We start from the raw sequence: 24,231 nt of genomic DNA, 5'->3' as shown, positions 1-24,231 counted from the left end.
AAAGACAGCATTCGATTCGTGAGTAAATTCAAATGTGGGTGAACAGAATTTGGTTGACTATTGTTTTTCACTTTAAGTCTTAGTTTTGTTTGTGTAAACGTTTGGGTGATTTTTTTTTTTTATTTTCAAAGATGAAAAATGATATGCCTTATTTTTAGTGCTGAAAACAAGGATGGAACAAAATTTAGAAAGCTAACAGAATGGTTTATTTATGGAACAGCTTGGGAATTTGGAGACACTTCATTTTCGAAGTCAGAACTAATCGGGTATAGCACCACTTTATTCATGCCTACAAATAACATTAAAGTACCTCTGGGATTTCAAAGACGCTTTCAGAGGTCCCAAATCTCTTTATTTACCCTATTTATTTACTTACATGATATCTCATTTTGAGATGGATCTGAGGCACCAATACAAGCATTTCTCTAAAAATTAGGAACATAAATAACTCAAGCTAAGAGAAAATAAGAAACAAAAAATATTATGAAGTCAGGAGAGGAAGTATATGTATCTATGTATATATACACATACATATATGTTTTTATATCTTTATAACAATTTTTAAAAATTTATTTATTTGAGAGGAAATATGAGCAGGGCAGGAAGGAGCAGAAGGAAAGGGAGAAGCAGGCTCCCCACTGAACAGGGCTGAGCAGGAAGCCCAACACAGGGCTCGATCCCAGGACTCTGGCTGGGATCATGACTTGAGCCAAAGGCAACATTCAATGTTGCCTGTTATATTAAGGCCTGATAGATGAGGTTGAGAATCACGAAGCCTGATAGACTGTGTATCTTCTAGGAATCCATTATGTATATAATTTCTCCCAAATGAACTTTTAGTGAGAGTTGTCTCAGAAAACAGGTTGCGGCTGGAGTGCAATTATTCTCTTTTGCTGAATCAGGGGAAGGCTTATGTACTTTAAAAAGCCATCAATAGGCTAACAACTTCTTATGAAATTTAATAAGCTAATCAAGTTTCTCCATTAAATAAACTGTTAACCTCCCTCCCCTCAGAGGTGATTGGATTGAGCACCCAAGGAAGGGTCAGGATTTCCTTAGGGAGTAATTCAGAGAGCAGCCAAACTCACAAATTCTAATAATCAAGAAAGAGCACTGCTTAGAAATCCTGCTTTGATTTCTGCTTAGAAATATGACAAAACAAAAATTACTGTTTATCCACCACTGCAAAGGAAAACAATTCTGATGGGTACCATAAAATAGAAAATATTTGGCCTTGATACTTTCTGCTAAAACATTCAAAAGAAACAAGTGCCCAGAAGTACAAAATCTAGCCTGGATTAACCAAGTGGGTTGACCTACTATTTTAAGTTGCTGTATATTAGCCAATTCTACTTTGGAGGACATAAGCTAGAAAAGGACCGATTGTTTATTGCCCCACTTGTGACAACAGAACCACTATCAAAAGCATACAGAAAATAGTTTTCTTCCTATTCCCTATATTGGCAATGGGTGGGGGCAGGAAGTAGAGAGAGTTGGAAGGAGAGGAGAGGAAAGAGAGGGAACACATCCAGCTCATTTGAATGGAGTTTTATAAATAAATAAAGATAAGCTTAAAACACAGAGGGACCACATTCATTCTTGTCAACTCACGCTATCTCAGGTATCCAGAGACCCTCCTCAGGTTACCAGGACGCATGCTCTGTACACAATGAGCTCAAGCACACAATGGGTTCCTCAGCACAGGATCAACGTTGAGAAAGATCACAAGTGCTATCAGCATGTTTAAACACATGTTGTTTTCCTAAGTGACTTTCACAATATCTCAAAGGAAAATACCTCTGCCTAAAATGTGACTATCACCCAAGTAGAATGCTAGACTAATGTAACTGAGGTCTGGCAACATTTTCAATGTTTGCCTGCTAACAGCTTTCAGGACCCAGGCCTGCCTCCTTCCTGCTTTCCCCACACCTGGGAAAAAGTAAGACAAAGATTGAGTGTTCTCTCCCTTGGTGCTGATAGGAATTTCAAGCCACACAAGTCCCTGCCTGAGTGAAGGATCTTCCAGCTCCCTCCCCTAACGACAATAAAAGTCAAAGCCAGTCACCCCCTACTTGCCCTCTGAAGTCATTTTTGGACCCAGTTGGGAGTCAGCCTGCTCTCCCCAGAAAGCCTCATTGTACGAGTGATAAACCTTTTGCATCCTCTTGGTCTGCACGTGGTATTACCAGTCTCAACATCTGAACCAAATTTTGCATAAGGAAGGGAGCCATTCTGATTTTGGAGAATGCCTAGAAGACAACTCAGAAACCCCAAACTTGCAAATTATTAGAGAAAAGTCAGGAAACTTAAAACAAAATAAAACAAGACAAAAAATAAGCAAGAAACCTCAAAGTAATCAGTTTTGTTACCAAATGAAAGCAGATCTCAGAAGTGTGGCCAGTTACATTTCTTCACAGAGATATTTTAGACGTTGCTATGCTGAGCAAATGGCTTTATAATTCCTGCAGTACAAACGAACACCTGAGTACATTCTGACCAGACAGCACACACAAATTTAATCTAGGACAGGCTGGCATGAAGTAGACACTGTTAATTAGAACTGGTCCTGCTCTACAGGGGGGAGGTGCTCCCATGTGCTTTCCCTCTGTCTGAATCGACTGTTACCCTTGAGGAACAGACAGACTTCAGGCCCTGTGAGTCCTTGGGTTCTTACATCCTCAGCTGAGAAAAGTAGGCTCTGGGGGTCAGTCAAGACCCCCAGAAGAGACTTTGAAAATCTCACTTCTCCTTTTCTCACAATAAATGATTAGGTTTCAACCCGTCCTTCCCACTTTTGGCCACCAAAACATGACAACATTTATCGCTTTACTTGACATCTTGGGAAGTCATAAAAATTCCATTTGGCCTATGGTTCTTGTCTATCAAGTCAGCTGACACTTTTGTGAAACCATGAGTGGGAACATGGAACATCTTTACCCCAAAAAAGTAAGTGGATACATCTGCTTGTGTGTTTGTGTGTTTGACCCACTGATAACAGAGAAAATCTCTCCAAGAGCAAATAATGCAGAGTTTTTAAAGATCCACACAAGCAAAAAGTCATGGATGAAATTCAAGCTTCCTTCATTCTAGTCTCTCAGACCTTCCAGTATGGACTCTGGCACGGCTCTCACAAGAATTAAGGTGAAGAGAAAATGATCACTTTTGCCTAATTCAAAATATTCTTCCTGAGAATGTGGATTTTAGACTGTGCCCTCTAGAATCTTGGGCACAGTGCAGGTATCTTCGAGGCCTTTTGCTTGCCAGGCTTCTGTCGGCTCTGCCGGATGCAGAAAGGATTCTACGGCTAAAATATTTAGGAATTCAGGAATAGCCTGAATGATGCTCCCCAGAAACATATTTAAGAAGAATTTCTCCCGGGCGCCTGGGTGGCTCAGTGGGTTAAGCCGCTGCCTTCGGCTCAGGTCATGATCTCAGAGTCCTGGGATCGAGTCCCGCATCGGGCTCTCTGCTGAGCAGAGAGCCTGCTTCCCTCTCTCTCTCTCTCTGGCTGCCTCTCCGTCTACTTGTGATTTCTCTCTGTCAAATTAAAAAAAAAAAAAAAAAAGAAGAAGAATTTCTCCCAGGTTTATTCATATGCTACCATTTAGTTCAACCAGGCTATGTTTATAAATAAATCTTACGGGGACTTTCTCCATGTAAAGCGACACATTTATCCCTGTGCAGGGATGGCCCACGGGAAGCAGTTCCAATGAAGATTCTGTCATTCTGCTGCTGGGCCTGGTGCTCAGGTCTATAGAGAAAAACATTCTGCTATGGAGAATAAACACAGTTTCAGTGACCATCACACTGGAATGCTACAGTGTATGCCTTATCAATGCTATGTAGAAAGATAATGTGAACTTATTAAGGAATCAAATAAGAATCAGGAAAAAAAAAACTTGACTGCACAGTGCATGAATATTAAGGCGTAGTTTCCTTGAGTTTACAATTTCTTAAAAAAAAAAAAAAAGAATGTAATTATTTATTCAAGAGAGAGGAAGAAAGAGAGCAGGGAGAGGTGGGAAGGGCTGAGGGACAGGGAGAAACAGACTCCCAGCTAAACAGGGACACCAAAGCAGCACTTGATCCCAGAACCTTGGGACGCTGACCCGAGCCGAAGGCCGATGCTTAACTGAGCCGCCCAGGCGCCCCAAGTTTACAATTTCTGATTGCATGAATATCTTTACATAATCTACTGTGTAACCACAATTATAGCTAAAAAATTTTTTTTTTCTTAAGAGTATCATACTTTCCCACATTTCCAAAAGAAAGACTTTAAAATATCAATATTAACAGTTACACAAAATATCCTTGTGAAAATTGTACTAAAACATTTTCTGGATCAGAGGAAGGTGATTAGGATGGGAGTCCCGAAGAGATGGGCTCTGCTGCATGCTGAGGAGCCAAGGCTGGCGGGACTGGATAATGAAGAGAAAAGCAAGGGAACGCAGGTACCAACGCGTCCTTTCTCTTCAGATGGCCTTATATGACATGGCCGGCTCATGGCCGAAAAACTCGGCAGTACCTGGAGGCAGCAAATATTAAAGGGGACTATAAATGTCACTGTCATTGGGTGCATAGTTCCTCTCTCCAGCAGGCTACAAGGGACGGACCAGGAGGACAGTTCTCTGGAAAGTAAGAGGAAGCTAACTAGCCTTAAGCCCTTGCTCCACTATAAGGAATGTCTTTAGTGCCGTACTTACTTTGCATATAGTCTATCCTTAACATCTTCACAGCCGGAGAGCTCAACAGTGAACTTTATCGTGGTCCTCAGCTCTGTTTGCTTCCCTATTTTGGTCCTTAGTTACTCAAATTCCTAGAGGCTTATTCCTCCAGGAGACTTCGAGGTCAGAAGTCCTTCCATCTTTTCTCTTTCTAGAAGGTCTTGGTGTTAACTGCTCATCACTATCCCTGGGCTTTCTTAGCAACACCTGCTCACTCCGGAGTGGCTGACCTCTTGTCTAGTTAGGACTGGGAGTCCTCTTTGCCGGCAACAACTCCATCAGAATCCTTTTTTTCCTCCCCTTCTTCTTTCCTAGTCTGGAATAGGAATGAATTCCAGGCCAGAGCTGGAAAGTGAGGAGACTGAGGGAGGCCAGGGAACGGGTAGTCTTGCCTACCAGATTACGGGAGAGTTTGCGTTTTCTTAGGGTTACTTTGTCCCTTCCTCCCTAAGGCCGAGTTGCCCAGCAACAGTTTACATCACACCACTTGCTTCTGACCTGGCTCCAGTGCCAGCCCAGAATAGGACCTGGAGAGTAGCCTGGCTGCTTTGTCCCTTGTGGCTGCTTCTGCTCTTTACGGCTGAGCAAACACACACAACAAGGGCTGCGATAGATCCCTGCCTCGGCACAAGCTGTGCTCTGAGTCATGCGTGCCCACAGGAAGGGCACGTCTCTAATCAGTGTGAAGGTAGAGTGTGTGCTAGCTCGGCCCCGCATAGGTTCTTTGCTAAGAAAAGTGCGCGCACATTCAGAGGAAGCATTAGCATTAGGGGGAAAGTCTGCTTTCTCTTTAAAATTTCCTGGATGAAATCTGTGACCAATTTCAAGAAGGTTATGCTTTCTGCATGGAGGAGGAACGCACACACGTCTTGTTATACGTAGCTGCATTCACTCATCGCGCCCACACGATACTTCCAATTTATCTCCCAAGATGGCAAGAATTTTCAGACATTTAAAATACTTACATTTTATACTACGCTTACTACTACTGACTAAAGGTATAATCAACTGTCAGCAGAAATAGCTAGAGGTAGACAAGTTCAAAGTTAACCCTGATTTTACAAATCTATATCATGGCTGAAGACAACAGAATATTAGTGAATATTAGTGAATATCCACAATCATACGTAACAATTAAGGAATTGAAGAGCAATGCTTTGATTCCTGCTTCCATACGCCAAAGTCTTTGCCTAATGCTAACGTCAGTTTCAGAGTAAGAGAAAGCAGCTTCTTTGCATCTCCCAAGCATACTGCAATTTCACTTTTTGCCATTATCTGTGTTCATGTCTCAAAGGGCAAACAGATTTATTATAAAGCCATTTTGGTGTTTAAGAGAGCAAAGTACCATGGATGCGATCCAAGAAAGCCTGTATCAATTTCCACTGTGCAGCAATGAGTCATCATACATCGAGTTCAACTCAGAGCCCTTATGAACTGAGTGTTGCAAAGGCACCCAGGATGAGAGAACCATCAAGGGTTCACTTTCTGAAACATCCAAATGCTTCCCTGCCTCCTTCAACAAAGTAGAACAAAGATGACTTAACCTTTCCTCGGTGGGACAATGGCTCTGAAGCTAAGAGGACTGGGTTTGACTCACTGAGTCCATATCCACTGGGAGAGTGATTTGAGTCATTTCCTGCCCTTCCTGGGCTCATCCTCTTCGTGACGGGATCACTGCATTCTTCAGAGCTGTCTAGAAGATTAGGTCAAACAGCACACATAAAGGAGCCAGGGCAATGCCCCTGCTCTTGCAGAAGATGTTCCATGAAATGTCAGCCCACTTCCCGTCCCTCTGGACACAATCTGTACAGATGAGTTCCTGCTCTATGCCACAGGCCTGTTACTGCTCCGTGCGTACACACATCAGCAATGGGTCACTGGACAGAATAAATGAAACTCCAGGTCTGGCCCTAGGGCTTGCCTTTTTATTTTTTTATTTTATTTTTTTTAGCATTCCTGGCTTTCTTTTTAACTCATAAAACTGGAATATGTGCGTATGACTCCTAAGCAGTGAGATAGGGCTGTTGCTCTGCAAACTTCTCAAGCAGTTTTCTTACCTTTCTTAACTTTCTTACCCTTCAGTCCATGTTTCATAAGTCCTTTGGGACACAGGTACTACATATACGTAATTGTGAAAGAAACTAACAGGCGATCAAGGCAAACAATAAGACAGACACTTATTATATCTGGATGTGTCTTTTACCCCAGCTTTTATAGCATTTTTTCACCTTTCTGTTTACTAATGATTTAAATGTTTTGCAGCCTATAACTTACAAGCTGAAACCTTTCCATTATTAATGCAGCCAAATACAAAAGCTACTCGTGTGGGTACTTCTATCAAAAAAACACAAAATTCACCATTTCATTCCCACTGCACACTAGCAAAGTATGAGCTATGGGTTATCAATAATACTTCAGAGGTGAGCAAATGCAGGTATAATCATATTTTAGGCTGAAGAGAAAAACCTACACAAGACACAATTTAGAGCTAGTATCTCTCTTTACATCTATGAACCAAAAAGCATCCAACACGTAATTTACTCACCTCACTAGGAATCAGTTTGGGCAACTCTGAACAGTAACTGTCCACATGAATTTCCTAAGGCATGAAATCTGGCTGGGCTGACCCTGAATTTGTGATCTATTTCTTTTATATTTCCCTTTGCACCTGCTACTTGATGGATTTCTTTTTTCCTTTGTACCCACTATTTTATTTCAACTTCTGAGTTGCCTCAATCACTCCAGGAAACATATCTCAAACTCTACTAGCTCTAGAAAACGGACAATATCATATAGTTTAAAAAGCCTCTAAAGAGGGAAGCTTAGTAGGAAAGTGAGCTCCCAGCATTCTTCAAGACCCAAATACCACCTTCTCTGTGACCGTTTGTACTGATGGCCCCAGCTGACCACATCCTCCTTCCTGTCTCCACTGTATCTTGTATTCTGCTTCTATTGTATCTCCCAACACAACGAGGACATATGATTACGTCTATGCCTCTTTCCCCCACTGGGATTTGGGTCCGCCAAGAGAAGAGGTCCTTATTCTAGCATAGAAGACACTAAACCCAAGTTAAATAAAACAAAACAAAACTTTATAAAAGACAGTAAGCATCCAGTCTGTTTGTGGGTCGATTTAGTTGAGTGGTTCTCAAATGAAAATGGGGGGTGAGGAGTGGAAAAAATGAGTGAAGGTGGTTGAAGGTAGATACTTCCAGGTTTAGATAAGTAAGTTCTGGGATGTAACATACAGCATGGTGACTGTAGTTAACAATACTATTAATATATTTGAAAGACACTAAGAGGGTAGATTTTAAAAGTCCTCACCGCAAGAAAAAAAAATTGTAACTATGTGTGGTGACGGATGTTAACTAAATTTACTGTAGTACGTATATGGAATCCTTTTATTCTACACCCAAAACTAATACAATGCTATATGTCTGCTATACCTCAATTAAAAACAATTTTAAAAGGAAGGTTTCTGTGTGTTTTCATCTTGGCTTCAACAACATAAAACTAGTAAAGAAACATGATACTTTGGATCTGGATTCATTATTGTCTTTATGCAGGTTAATTTCAATTTTCTCCGAGAGTCATATGTTGACCTGGTTCTCACATTCCATTAGTTAACATTATTATTCTTTCACTTAAAAAAGAAAAGAAAAGAAAATGGATATTCTCTGGAGATCTCTGTAAATCCCATGACAATTTTAATAAAGAACAATTTTGGCTTTCAAACCGTCACATTATAATCTAATCCTTGAGACCCTGACTCTCAGATATGTGTGGAGGACAGGAAACCAAGGAGCTAGACACAGCTTCTTGGAGCTTTACATTTTTTTTAAGCCAATAATGCTGTGATTAATGAAGCTTCAGTAATAACATTTTAAGTTATTTTGCAAACTCTTTCCCATAAGAAGGTTCTTTAGGCTGTTTTAAAATTATACCAGCAAGCCTCTGAGCTCAGATTAAAATATGATATTTCCGGGGTCATATTTAAACTCAAATTGTTTTACTCACCTTTCCATCCTTTTTGTTATAAAATCAAGGAGATGTGAACTTTTTTTAAGACATCAAAATGAATAACAAGAAAAATATCTAAATCTCATACCTCAAGGATAATCCCCACTGGTTAGTTGCAATTAAAATGTTAACCCTCTCAGAGGACACAAAATACCATACCTGGCCTGTGTATGCAAACTCCAGAGCCTGCTTCAAGCCAAGGCTGGTCACACCATGTAAATTCACCTCGTCGGCTCCACTTTCCACCATACAGAGACTGAACATTGCCTGCGGTGGGAGAGAATGCGAGAGATGGAGAGTTACAGAACTTAAAAACCAAGAGAATGAGACAAAGTCCTAAACAGACCAGGACAGACAGTCCATGACAGACTTACTGCCTTTTTTTCTGCCTCATCTCAATGACACACCTCATTCCTCTCATCTGCCACGTAGCATACATTCTATTTCAGTGGCTCTCAAAATGTGGACCCTGGGCCAGCAATATCCGCATCACCTGGGAACGTTAGAGGACAGATTCCAAGGGGCCCCAGCCCAGACCTACTGAATCAGAAACTCACACAGGGGTCCAGCAATGTGCATTATGATTGGCCATTCAAGTGACTCTGATCCTCACTTGAGTTTGAGAACTTCTTTTCCTTATTGAAAATTAATTTGTCCCAAACCAATTCTCCAAATCAGTTCTACTGGATGATCAGTCTGCCAAATGAAAACTTAAAAATTAAAAAAATGAAACTTGACAAATTTTTTAAAAATGCATTGGTTTGTCCCATGTCCAAAAACCAAACCAACTAACCCACAATAATTTGTACATATGGAACAAGTTTGATTTAGCAGGTATAAAGAGAAAGTTTTGGGTTACCAATGATGAAATGTACTATTTAGGAATGTATGCATCTATATAGGGAAGAATTAACCTTACCCAAAGGAAGTTCTGGTCTTTTCCCTTGAATTCTGGAAGTTGATCTCTAGGCCCTTGGAATATCCTGCCAGATAGGAAGGTCCTTGTTTGTCTGGGAACAGTGTGATTTATGATGAGATTTTGGGCCACACTATATCAGTTGTGACCTCCAGGGGAAATGGAGACTAAAGGTACTAGCCTGACCTCTAGGCAAGGCTGGAGGTGAAAGGTCAATCACATGGGAATGTGTAACTGAGCCCCAGTAAAAACTCTGGATACCAAAAGTTTGGGTGACTGTCCCTGGTTAGCAGTCCTCTGTGCATTTTGTTACTTAGCGTGGTCAGGAGATACACTATGACTCCACAGGAGGAGGACCGCCAGCAGCTCTGTATATGGTCCCCTTCTGGATTCTGTCCAGTATGTCTCTTTCTTTGTCTAACTCCAATTTATATCCTTTCCCTGTAATAAGCCAGTGTCCATGAGTATAAAAACTTATAGCAAGTTCTGTGAGACTTCCTAGTGAATTATGGAATATGAGAATAGTTTCAGGAATTCGTTCAAACCTGCAGTTGGTGTCAGAAGTGATAGAAGTCTTAAGGGAACTGTCCCTTCAAATTCTGCAGTTTAGCTAACTTCATAGAGATAAAATAAAAAGTGGAGGAAAAACCCCCTTACTCAACTATCTGGTAATATTTTACTTTACACTAATTTCTTTAATTTTAGATATGTGATTTTTTTCTGGTTCTGCCAATGTATTAATAGCCTTCTCTTAGCAATTTTTATTTTGATAGATTTATTTTTGATCCTCACAATTCTGTACACTTTAATATATATTGAATGGTGGTTTTTTTGTTTGTTTTGTTTTTCGAGGGGGGAGGGCAGAAGGAGAGAGAGAGAATTCCAGGCAGGCCCCACACCCAGCACAGAGCCCAACATGGGGCTGGATCTCATGACCCTGAGATCATGACCTGAGCCGAAACCAACAGTCAGACGCTTAACTGACTGAGCCACACAGGCACCCCTGAGTGGTGGTATTAATTGATGGTCCATTATTTCTTCTGCAGATTCTCATTTCTATCTCACTCCATTAGAGAGTTCTGAATTTTCATAATGAATAGAATTCTCTTTGTTAGACTAGTGTCCAGAATCTATAAAGAACTTAGCAAACTCAACACCCAAAGAACAAATAATCCAATCAAGAAATGGGCAGAGGACATGAACAGACATTTCTGCAAAGAAGACATCCAGATGGCCAACAGACACATGAAAAAGTGCTCCATATCACTCGGCATCAGGGAAATACAAATCAAAACCACAATGAGATATCACCTCACACCAGTCAGAATGGCTAAAATCAACAAGTCAGGAAATGACAGATGCTGGCGAGGATGCGGAGAAAGGGGAACCCTCCTACACTGTTGGTGGGAATGCAAGCTGGTGCAGCCACTCTGGAAAACAGCATGGAGGTTCCTCAAAATGTTGAAAATAGAACTGCCCTATGACCCAGCAAGTGCACTATTGGGTATTTACCCTAAAGATACAAACGTAGTGATCCAAAGGGGCACATGCACCCGAATGTTTATAGCAGTAATGTCCACAATAGTCAAACTATGGAAAGAACCTAGATGTCCATCAACAGATGAATGGATCAAGAAGATGTGGTATATATACACAATGGAATACTATGCAGCCATCAAAAGAAATGAAATCTTGCCATTTGCGACAACATGGATGGAACTAGAGCGTATCATGCTTAGCAAAATAAGTCAAGCAGAGAAAGACAACTATCATATGATCTCCCTGATATGAGGAAGTGGTGATGCAACATGGGGGCTTAAGTGGGTAGGAGAAGAATCAATGAAACAAGATGGGATTGGGAGGGAGACAAACCATAAGTGACTCTTAATCTCACAAAACAAACTGAGGGTTGCTGGGGGGAGGGGGTTTGGGAGAAGGGGGTGGGATTATGGACATTGGGGAGGGTATGTGCTTTGGTGAGTGCTGTGAAGTGTGTAACCCTGGTGATTCACAGACCTGTACCCCTGGGGATAAAAATAAATGTTTATAAAAAATTAAAAATTAAAAAAAAAAAAAGAAATAGATATCTGAACTCCCAATGATCACTGCAGCATTATTTACAATAGCCAAGATACGAAAACAACCTAAATATTCATTGACAAGTGAATGGATCAAGAAAATGTGGTATGTATGTATATATAGAAAATACAAATGAACCAAAGTTGTATATTTTTTCCTATCTTCTTTCATCCAAAGTACATAATATTTGTAAGCTTCTATAGGAGTTCTAGTAATATACTAAAATTTTTTTAGAGTTCTGTGGATACATACAGAAAATGCTGTACTCTACCAGAATAAAGAAATATTTTTTAGAAATTAAAAAAAAAAAGAATCCTCTTTGTTAGCTCAATTTAAAGCTAAAATTTTGATTGTCAGAAGTACACAATTATTGCTCCCTTGTCATTTAAAAATTTTTTTAATCATTGAAAAAATCCTGAAGACATGAGGAGTATGTAATATGTAACATACACAATAATATTTGCTATATTAAATAGCAAACATGTAGAATATTTCACTTTCAGGAATTTACTTAGTCATGAATAAATGAAATCTGATATTCCTTTAGCAGCTGTTAGTGGTGAAAGGTCAATAAGGTGTATTTGGTAACTTGGTGAATTAGTGAGTTGATCTGGCTTGCTGTTGGGGCCACTAGAGAGAGTTAAGGTGCTACATGACTGGTTAGGAACACTGGATTTGAAGTCATGTAACCCTTGGTTTGGCGAACCACAGTGATTAAAGGCAAACTTGTAATCAAACTATTCCAGGTTTGACAAGCACGTAACTCCTCTCGGATTCAGTTTTCTTATCTGGAAAATGGGGCCAAAAATTCTATCCACTTCATGAACTTGTTTGAAGATTAAATGACAGTGTATATATATGAAGTATTTGGTAATAGTGCCTGCATACGGCAAGGTCTTAGTGAGACTTATATACTGTAATAACGAGGAAATAGAGTTAAGTTTCTTTTATGTATTCTTTGGTTAAAAGCAATGATATATACTCTCTGAGGATTTTTGTTTTTGTTTTTGAAATCAAGTTTAGCTAAAGATAAAAAAAGGGCTATCAGAAAACTGATTTTAATGTAAATGGATTCTACTTATGCATTTGTGAAAGATCCAAAGTCAAAACCAGATGCATCCAGCTCTTACAGTTAGAAGAACATGCAACCCTTGACCTCAGAGTCCTGAACTCAGGTCCCACACTGGGCATGGAGCCTACTTAAAAAACTAAATCAATAAATTGTCAGAACTAAAAAGCACAAGTCACAATAAAAAAGGACTTCCCATTTGTGTAATTCTGAATTTGCTTCTAGACTTCATATAGCTCCTCTAAACAAAACAAAACACTGGAAGAAATTGCAGTTGTTTTTCTTTTCTTCACATCTGTTTTTTATTACATGGTGTTTCAATTTTTAATATTTCCAACACTAATTTCTTTTTTCAGATCTTCCAAGTTGCAATTGCACCAGAAATGTTGACCTGTCAACAACTGCACTGTTGACAGAAATGACTCAAACTGCAGAAGGATTATCTAGGTTAATGAAATGCAAAAAGTTCCTGAGAGACAATACAAACTTCATAGGGTTGTCATTAGGTTGCCCCTAATCCAAGCTGAATGCCCTATTTTCCCATGTCTGTTTGGATCCCAGTTGGAATGAGAGCTAAGAAACAGCTTCTCTTCTGCTCTCTGCCCAAATTCTGTTCCTTTCAAACACTTTCCTAGTGACAGTCCCGCCCAAAATCCCTATGTCTAGCTATAGGACTTATTCCTACTCCCTAGTTTGAGGACTGATCACATCATAAAAACCATCACTGCCATTTCCATAAACACACAACCTTCATTTTGATATCGTATCATATAGTCTTAGAAACTTAATGTTATAAATTTAAAACATGGTAATTTTTAAAAGTTATAAAACCAGTTAAGGAGAAGAAAAAAAGGAAACTATTAAATCAAGGTCTGTATTTTGGGTTTAATAAACTTACAAGGCACCTCAATTAGAAGAAGTCACACTGGATACCAACAAAGTAAGGAAGAACCCAGTCATTTGTCAATGAGTGAAGCTTGTGAGATGTCAAGAGCCTGTGAAACAATGTTAAGAGAGCTTCTAGAGCCCACAGGGAAGGACAAAGCGTCCTTTGGTAGCAAAAGAGGTGATGGGACCATGGGTGCTCTCTTCTACCACTGAATGTCCTGAAAAGGTAAACTGTAAGTGCCATGAACTGTAGGTACCATAACTTCCTTACTCACTGTGGTGAGTACTCTTGCTTACTCACTTCCTTACTCACTCACCCCTAGATGCTCACATTTGCTTGCATGCATGCAATATATAGAGATAAATGAATAAATGAATGAATGAATGCATGCATGAATGAACCAACACAGTCTTCAAAAATTCAGATGATGATGCGGCTGTAGGTAATGTTCAGCTGTTGCACACTGTTGTAAACAAAAATAATTAATCTGACATAGGAAAGAATTTTCTGGGTACAAGGTGTTTCAGACAAGTAGCTAAAGTAGCGACAGTTAAAGAGAAGGAATACCCACCATAAGCTAAATACAAATTAGTTCACTTGTAGACATTTAGAAAAAAGTAAGAACATATGGCAATGCCCTCTATCAAGCCACAACATTCTGCCAAAGCACGGGATGAGGTTCTGCTTAGAGATACGGAAGCACTGCACAGATTCGTCCTCGGTTCATGCTGTTTTTGTCTTTTGGAAAGCCTGGGCCAGGCTGAGATTTACAGTTGTCACAGCTCACTCTTGGCTGATAACGTGCTGCCACCACCACAAATCTTTCTAATTGAAAACCCAGTTTGTGAGAACACAGTCCACTTGAAGTGCCAACCACAGAGAGAACTGTCGATTTACAATGTGTCGTGCCTCCTATATTTCACACAGAAATGATGCAAATGAAGTCTTAAAACCACAGTGCATGAATCAAGTTTCTTTGGGTCATGTTAGTTGTCACGCAGTCACAAGATGAACTACAACTCATTTTAGGTTGGTACATGATGCCCCAAAACTGACCAGCGGAAATGCTACTGTGTCTTCAAAGATGAAAACACAGACCTTTTCAAGCACTTGAAGTTGGTAAAATAGGATCTTTTCACCTAGAAACTACACCTAGCTTTGGAGTTGCCCTGGACATGGGCAAGAGGTACAGTGAATTCCATTTTATCCGGAATCCAGATGATTTTATGGATGAAATAACTGCTTTCTGTTCGGGGCACTCAACCCTTATCTTTTATGAGAGAGTTAAACCAAAGTAAGCAAACACGTTTAAGAAAGCTATTGAAAAAAGCAACTTGCAATGATGGCAGCATACCCAGCCTGATCCGCTCCATCTTTCATTAAGACAAGTAACTAGTGTTACTTACTAGTGATGTTTACAGTGGCCATGTCATTACAGAGATCTGAGCTAACTTCTGAATCAACAAAGATTACATTTTGCTCAATTTAGTGTTAATGGTGATTACCTTTCATCGTATTTTGGTTATACCTCCCATATAGAATGGGTGGTAAATCTCACTTAATGAGACTGTTCAATTAACCACAATGGCCCATTTCCTTGGCATTAAGGGGAGAATGTTCCTGACCACAGCTGAACTGGACTATTTACCTTCTTTATTTCACAAATGCAAAAGTAATCCAATCCATCTGGGGAGCTTAATGGCCCACAAGAATAGGAATGTTTGGGTACAGGGGTCTTCCCCCAGTATATTTGTAGCTGTTTTAATTCTTCCTCCAACAGTATAGTAATAGTCTCAGAGAAAAAAAAATATCAGGACAAATGAAAACACCAAATTACATTACTATACCTATAATTAAGCAGCCACATTTAATTATTTCTTAAAATACCAATTTTCCCTCACTTTAACCATATAAAGAAAAATTCACCTTACACGCTAAAAACTGTGAAACATATTGGTTTTCCCCAACATCTTCAAATATGTAACTTGTTTATTCAAAGAATCTAGCTGTATTTCACAGCTTTGCTCTTGGCACAGTTGCTTCTTAAATTAACTACATAGTGATAATGAGCCCTTCAAAACCAGCATGATTACGGCTTATTCTATTTCTCTTTAGAATTCTCCTCCTAGATGTGGCTGTATTTCAACTACTTGAATCTTCTTGGGAATGGAATAGAAAAAGGAGACAGATCAAGGTCTTTTTCATTTAGCTAAAGATATAGTAAATTTGTGAAGGTCAGAAACTGCTGCCCACCATGAACTCAGACTATCCATGAGTGGTATTTATCCTTGTCAGTGGTTACATACTCTGGAAGATGGAAAATGGCATCCACACATCTGGTTTTGGCCTTTGGTCATGCTCTTGAATCCTTTGACTTCTGCTCATTCTTGTGGTGCTTCTGTTCCCTTTTTGTCTATGGCTGTATTTCTTTGGTATGGATTTCAAACCTTTACTCCCCACCATGTAAAGAAGTCTGTTCTGTCAGATATTTAGGGATGATGCTTACTCTTCCTTATTGAATAAATTTGATAAGTCGTTACTGAATGAATCTTTTCACAGAGAGACCATTTGTTCTGTCCTCATAGGACACAATCCTGCCTTCCAAGATCAACTAAGGACACACTATCCAAAATCAAACATGAATCTCCTCCACTCAGACAGCCGTCCTAAAACAGAATTTGGGGCCCATGTCAAGAAGTGGCTGAGCCGATGTGATACAGAGTCTGAACAAATCCAGGAAGTTGGCTCTGAAGAAGGAAAGTTTCAGAGGACAGCTATATCAGAAGAGTCTGAAAGCCTGAAGAAAAAAATAAGAGGTGGAGTAACTGAGGAGGCCAAGTGAGGGATTCTGTGTCCCTTTGATAAGCATTTAGGGAAGATTCTGCAAGACTCAGAAGAGGCTCTCATGGTGCTTATCAAAACCACACTGGGCATGTCTTAAGCATCATGGCTAAAAGTCTAGACTCTCTTCTGTCAATGGAATCTTGAAACTAGAAGGTACCTTAGAGATCACCAGTCCCTCACTACTCAGGTGTGGTCCCTGGGCCAGCAGCACTGGCATCATCGGGGAACTTGTTAGAGATGAAGCATTTCAGACACACCTCATACCTACTGGATGGGAGGTGCATGTTAACAAAAGCTCCAGGTGACCCATGTGCACATCACAATTTGAGAGGCACAGCTATGGTCAGTCCTCTGCTCTTTGCAACACTCCTTGCGTATCTGAATATTTAAAGAGATGAGACATCCAATACTTTGCATGAGAATAGGAAGTTTAGTAATACCTCCAGAAAACTGAATCATAATCATGCTTCTGACAAATTTCTCCCCTTTGTCCTCGTAGAATTTCAATAAATTCCCTCTGTTGCTTGAGAGCTTTTATGATGTGTGGTCACAGCTCTTAAGTCTCCCCGTGGAATGAGCACCTAATCCAAATTCTCTGATTTATAAAACGTTAGCACTCCAGGCCAGTGCGAAATCTTGGCATCTGGGTAGAAGACCTGAGTCCAAATCCAAGCAAGGGAGGATCAGTCACTACATCTTGTTGGGTGAGAAGAGAGATTATTACTTGGGAAATAAAAGTTAAAGAAGACTCACGGTTTCAAGAACAAGGCCTCAGGAAGAGAAAATTGTCCTACGTTCTTGGATGGAACTGGTGTTAGCAGCCTTCAGGTAAATCTGTCATGACATTCTCCTTTCCCCAGTGGCCCTGGATGACTTTATCTGAGTCATCTCCTTCTTAACATATTTGCCTGAAGAGGAATTTCATGTGGCCATCATGGAGCTGCTACTGACACAACCCCCCCCTAGACCTGTTCCTATGGAATGCAAAAACCAGAAGCTTTTAAGGAGTCTCCATATGCCATAAAGGACGACAAGGCACTGGAACCTTGTTGATGCCTAGTCTGCTATCTCTAGCTGCCTGGAGCCTGGTTGAGGGCTGTGAGGCCAAATCCAGACTCAACTGAGAGTGGTCAGGATCTTGTTATGTCTCCTGTAGGTCTAAAGAAGGGAGATGGAGCAGAAGCACCAGCCCTGCATCATACAGTATCCATATGTACAAGCATCAACACAAACATTTCTGTCTTAGAGTTCATGACATCATCACATAAAATCTCTTACCTCTTGGCTCCAGAAAAGTTTTTGGAAGAATGTTGATAATAATGTGGAATTGCTTTAATTATACTAATCATTCTTCTCTTTAAAAATCCAGGGTAATTAGTGACCACTATTCAGAATTTAATCCAAAATTTCAGGAGCTCTTCTTTTATTTGTAATGTCTTCTTTATATCTGTTTCTTCAGTGTGCTACCATTAAATAAGGTGTGGACAACTACAGATACAGGTACCCAGCCCAGCTGTAGAGTCTCTCTCCCACCTTTCATTTTATTCATCCCCATTGGTTTGACAGTTGTAAGTCAGGCAATCCATGCTAGAGCTACTCTCCCATTATTTGGCTATACACAGATGAGGACAGAGACCCAGCTCACACACAGTTTCTTCTAACTTCATTAGTTGCTATGCAACCAATCATTGGAACCTTCCTGATCCAAGACAGAACAGGCCAGTGTACTATGAAGTGTCTCGGTTGTCATACATGTTCAAGTCCACCACTTCTGCAAACACATTGGATGCTGTGTCATACAGGTGACACACAAAGTCTCCATGTCTTACAGAGTAAGAAAAGAAAATAACTTAGAAATAGTCCTCAAGAGTTCTAATACTTCTCAAAAGTAACTGGGTGCCTGGGTTTCTCAGTTGGTTAAGCAGCTGCCTTCAGCTCAGGTCATGATCCCGGGGTCCTGGGATCAAGCCCCGCATCAGGCTCCCTGCTCAGTGGAGAGCCTGCTTCTCTCTCTGCCTGCCTCTCTGTCTATGTGTGCTCTCTGTCAAATAAATAAATAAAATCTTAAAAAAAAAAAAGTAACTGAAGAACTTCTTTTAGTCCTATGAAAATTTGTATGTGCATATACATAATTTATAAAGGGATATGAATGATTTGATATGGAAATCTCAATTATCACTTTGGAGTCACATGCCTCTAAATGAGAAGAATGCTGGTAATTCAATCCTTCAGGAATCCAGGCATGCAGGCCCCAAATCCAGTCAACATCAGATGGGGTAATTAAAAGCAATTGATTCAACAAGCAGCTGGGTCCTCCCCGTGTGGACACTTCATTTTGAATCAGTTTTTTATAAAAAATGAACAGAATCAGGGCATATCTATAGATCCCAATAATTCTTTACATCAATTCATCTGATTCACATGATCAGCTGTCTTGCCCCCTTTTAGAAACCATCTGTCTTGACTCAATATTGAATTTCTAAAGGTTTGAAATTTTCATCAGCTTTATTATCCTTCAAACATGCGCTCTTGTTCTTTCAGATGAAGCTAAGGTTGACTATATCACTGTGATTAAATAAGCATGAGTGAAATTGTGATTTTAAATAAAACAGCGTGCAAGCTATAATTTCAAGAGGATAAAAAAGATATGGCAGGCAAAAATGAAATAGTCTTTCAAACACACACTGGCAGCAAATAAAGAGCTTAGCACAATGACGGCATAAAATAAATGATTTTTTAAAAGTTAGCTATTATTTCAAGTTGCAAATATTTTTTCCAGCTTTATAATATTTATATTCAGGAGAAGTGAATCAGTTCAAATGAGGGACTAAAACGCAGACCAGAGTTCACCGTGCTTCCACCATAACGAACACACTGCCCTGTCAGCACAATAATATCTGAAATGTTAATGACTTCTCTGGCACTGATGCAAACAATTTTAAAAGGGAATGTGACAATGGTTTTTCAGAGACTCTCAGCTTTCAATTTAAAAAGGAAGTAACGTTGGACCACCACCACCATCAACTGCTACTTCACCTTGAACTGACAAAGGGAATTCTATTTTTAAGGAATGTGTTCAGTTTTAAAAGGAGATTATGAAGCCATTTTAATTGTTTTTAAAATAAATTTTAAAAAACCCTCACACCCTTGGGTGCTCAGGAGGCCCTATCCCACAAGACATCTAAAATCGGCCTCCTCGCCTCTCCCACAACTGCAGTTGCTATACCAGCCAGACGTGTGGCTGCTCCCGGTCAGCCAGGCAGTTCATGCTTATCGAATGTCCACCAAGTGTTAGTCTGTAATAAGCTGGCTATAAAATGTCAGATTGAGTGCTTAATTTGGCTTTGCTGAATGTCAAGGACATCATTAATGGTGTTATTTTTTTTCTGGCTAGATTTAAAAGCTATTTCACGAGGCCTCTTCTTGGTGGATATTAACTAAATGACTGCTCATCAGGTACAAGTTGCAGAAAGCCAACAACTACTCCTGGACAACAGCTATGACTTAGGTGAAAAATCGAGAACATTGGAACTGTGGGTGATTTTTGTCATTTTTGACAGTTCCTTGGAGCTATAGTTGTTTGTAGGTTATTTTAAGAAAAGTCAATTGCAGCATGTTAAATCCCCCTTTCTGAACCAGATTCTGGTATTTTTGGAGTTATAAGTTGAGGGGACAAGACCATACACTACCACATTAGGTTCCCAACTAATTAACCAAGGACTCAAAACTTATGAGCAGCCAGGTGTCCAGTCTTCCCTGGCTCCTGATTCCCTAGTGGCTTTGGGTGATATGTTTTATGTAAGACTAGGCCAGCTGGATCTGAGAAAACAGCTAAGGGTCTGTTGGGTCACAAGTCTTTTGGACTAAGTGCTTAAACTCCCCCTTCAGCAGTGCACATTTCCTAAGAACCTAATTAGTTCTATGTTAGAGAGCTGGTACAATCATCACTCTCCTGGCTTTTAATTCGATCTCAGCATCAGCAACGCCATATTCTCATGCATGGGAAGAAACCAGAATTTAGCGCTCCATGTCTCTGAGCAACCTTCTGCTTTCCACTCCCACACCAGCAATTATGCAGAGAGATCTGTGTGGATAAAGACAAACAAAATGACAGTTTCAACAAAGATCATTTTTACTTATGTACGTTGAAATGGGTATTGCAGACAAGTTTTATGTTTAGCGCTCTATCTGTGGACCCAGGCATTCTTGTCACTACTATAAATCTGATCCAAACCCCAGAGGGGAAAGGGCTATGGCTTAAGTTCACCAAAGTTTAATAAAAAATGAAATGGTAGCTTTTTGTCTTTACTGGTTTTTTTTTTGTTTTTTGGTTTTTTACTAATATACATAATCCACGAATATAGCCTTCATTAAAAATTAAGTTATCATACATAAAAACTGAAGTCTTATTTTCTGAAAAAGTAGTATTTATGCAAGCCTGAGAAGGGCAAAGGAGCAAGTTATGTGGTTACCTAGATTAATGCAGGGAGATGAAATGGCTGTGCAAAGGCCCTGAAGTGAGAGCTTGACAGGTGTATCTGCAGAATAACAAGGAGGCCATTGTGATTGGAGTGGAGGGAGGCCTGAAGAGGTAGAATCAGGTAAACAAACGAGGTTGGCTGTTACGCTGAGTGAAAGTAGAAGTCATCAGAGGGGGCTGAGCAAAAGTGATATAATCTGACTTGTATCTTCATTAAGATCAGTGGGGCTGCAGTATTGAAATAGATTCCAAGAGATCGAGGATTGAAGGAGAATGATAAAGTAGGAGGATTTTGCAAAACCCCAGGCATAAGAAGATAGTGGCTTCCACCAGCTGGTAGTAGTACAAGTGGTTGGAGTCTGAATAAATTTTGAAAGTAGCACCGTGGGACTTGTTGGCAGTTCGGATGCAAGAGAAAGGAGTCAGGAATTGCAGGGTGGTTTGGGGCCTGCATCAACAGTTGCTATTAACTGAAATGGAGAATACTGTGCAAGGAGCAGATTTGTGGCCGGAAAACAGGAGTTTGATTTGGACACATTAGATTTGGGATACCTCTTTAAAAAAGGTTTATTTAGAAGTGCCTGGGTGGCTCAGTCAGTTAAGCATCTGCCTTCAGCTCAGGTCATGACCCAGGGTCCTAGATTCAAGTCTCACATGGGGCTCCCTACTCAGCGGGGAGTCTGCTTCTCTCTCTCCCTCTGCTGCTCCCCCTGTGTATTTCTCTCTCTCTCCTGCTCTCTGTCAAATAAATAAACAAAATCTTTTTTTAAAAGAATATTTTTAAATTTATTTATTTATTTATTTGAGAGAGAGGGTGAGAGACCATGGTGGGAGGGGCAGCAGGAGAGAAATCCTTAGGCAGACTCCCACTGAGCACACAGCCTAGGTAGACTTTGCTCTCAGAACTCTGTGATCAGGACCTGAGCTCAAGTCAAGAGTCAGAGGCTGACTGAGTTACCCAGGCTTCCCTGTGATACTTCTTAAACATCAAGGTAGAGATGATGGTCATTGGATATACCAATTCTGCATTTTAGGAATAGGTCCAATCTGGAGATAGAAATTTGGGAGCCATCATCTGTGATGATTAATTTTGCCAGTTCGAGCAGATCATGCAGTTCCCTGCTATTTGGTCATACATTATTCTGTGTGTATCCATGAAGGTATCTCTGTGAGAGATTAACATTTGAATGGAGGAGCTGAGTAAAGTGGGTTTCTCTTCCTAATGTTGGTGGGCCTCGTATGATCAGTTAATGGCCTGGGTAGAACAAAAGGCTCACCAACAGAGGATTCTCTTTGCTTGGCTGCCCTCAAATTAGAATGTTGACTTTTTCCTGCCTTTGGCCACACACTCACATTGGCTCTTCCTGGGTCTCAAGCTTGAAGTTTTAGACTGAAACTACTCTATTGGTCCCCCTGAATCTCCAGCTTTCTGATTGCATAGATCTTGGGACTTCTTAGCTTCTAGAGAGTTGCATAAGTCAACTCCTTATAATAAGCTTCTCTCCCTATATATAAGATCCTATTGTCCTCTTCGTTCTGTTCTATGGAGCAGAACGGGATGGAGACTCCTAATACATCATTTTATATAATCACATAGATATGTATATTACGTGTATGTGTGTGTGTGTGTGTGTGTGTGTGTGTGTGTGTGTGTATAGCCCAGTAAAGCCATGGAACAGTACAAGATTATCATGAAAGCTGGTACAGACAGAAAAGAAGTGCAAAAACTGAATCCTGGCCACTCTAATTTTTAGAAGTTGGGGAAATGGGGCAAAACCAGAAAAGAATATAGAGAAATAGCAGCCAGTAAGTGGAGGAAAACCTGGAAAACCCAAAAGCCCAGTGAAAAAAGTGTTTCAAAAAATAGGAAGTAATCAAGCTGATGATGAGTTTTTAAAAAAGAGGACTGAAAATTGATTATTGGATTTAGCTATATTTAATTTACAATTTTTTATCTATGCTCATAAGTGAGATATGGCTTTTTTTTTCTTTTGCTGCCCTTGTTTTTTGGCAATAGAATTATGCTAGCCTTATAAGTAAGGGGTGGCTTTCCATTTTCTTTCAGACTTAAAAAAAAAAAGTTTATTTAATAAGGGAAACAACTGTTAACTAAAGAGTTGGAAGCATTAACATGTAAAAAACTCTGGGCCCACTGTCCTTCTGAAGAGGCGTGTGGCTACTTTTTGATACTACAGTAATTTCTTAAATTCCCTTGTCTTTTGGTCTAATTTTGTTAATTCCTATTTTTCTAGAAACATAATCTGCCAAGGTATTGAAGTGTATTGGTATAAACTTTCTATGGTAGCTCTAATAATCATTTTTACTTTTTTAAGCCTCTAAATATCAACTTTTTTATTTTTTATATCAAAAACCTTGTGCTTCTTATATATGGCCTCTTCCTGTTTTATAATTCTTCAATGCATTTGTACAAATTTTTCCTAAATAATTCATATTTTTCAAAAATAGTTGAAAAAATACTTGATGTTAATTTTTTCTATTTCATGAATACCTCTTTTATCCTTATTTCCTTTCAGCTATTTTATTAGCATTTATTTTATAATTCCAATGTTTGAGTTGTAAATATAGTTCATTATTCTGAGTCTTTCCAATTTTTAAATGGATGCGCCAAAGCTTGGAGAGGACACTGTGATGTGTCACCCAGATCCCTCCTATTTATTTATTTATTTATTTATTTGTCAGAGACAGAGAGGGAGGGAGAGAGAGCGAACACCAGCAGACAGAATGGCAGGCAGAGCCTGAAGGAGAAGCAGACTCCCTGCTGAGCAAGGAGCCCGATGTGGGACTCGATCCCAGGACTCTGGGATCATGACCTGAGCCGAAGGCAGCTGCTTAACCAACTGAGCCACCCAGGCGTCCCTCACCCAGATCCCTCTTTACAGAAGAATTTGTGGTCCAGGCTTCTGGGAAGCTGAGGATGGCCTCCGCCACTGAGAATGCCTTATCCAAGACCCTTCCCTGGGTAGCCCATAGTTAATGACTAATAGATGCAAGAATATGAAGTCCTGGCCACGTCCATCCATACGGAAGGGCATTTTAGCTCCAGAATTCCCTGTAGAGTCAGCTGAGACTATTGTTGGGCTTAACATCAAAGATCAACTTCTCCTCCTCAACCTTGCTTTCTTCACCTCCCTCTGTGGGTGCTGATTCCAAGTGATCTTCACACTAAACTCTCTGAGAGTCTTCTACCCA

General features: G+C 40.0%; 1 protein-coding gene across 6 annotated transcripts in view; it reads right to left on the bottom strand.

Annotated features, from left to right (window-relative positions):
- The window catches only part of KLHL32 (kelch like family member 32), a 240,785-nt gene that overhangs the window by 134,254 nt on the left and 82,300 nt on the right, over nt 1-24,231 (bottom strand). For 5 of the 6 annotated variants that reach the window (XM_045084237.1, XM_045084238.1, XM_045084242.1 and 2 more), the window contains one exon: nt 8,904-9,011. In XM_045084237.1, coding sequence (XP_044940172.1) covers nt 8,904-9,011 — 108 coding nt within the window. Of the gene's footprint in view, nt 1-8,903; nt 9,012-17,819; nt 18,394-24,231 lie in introns of those variants that run through there. The other variant, XM_045084239.1, reaches the window with a different exon arrangement.

The sequence above is a fragment of the Mustela putorius genome, unplaced genomic scaffold (assembly GCF_011764305.1).
Source record: "Mustela putorius furo isolate JIRA1106 unplaced genomic scaffold, ASM1176430v1.1 tig00000759_pilon_pilon_pilon, whole genome shotgun sequence".
In the NCBI taxonomy this organism is placed as follows: Eukaryota; Metazoa; Chordata; class Mammalia; order Carnivora; family Mustelidae; genus Mustela; species Mustela putorius.
The sequence above is the reverse complement of the archived record's forward strand: the minus strand, read 5'-3'. Positions and strand labels throughout refer to the sequence as shown.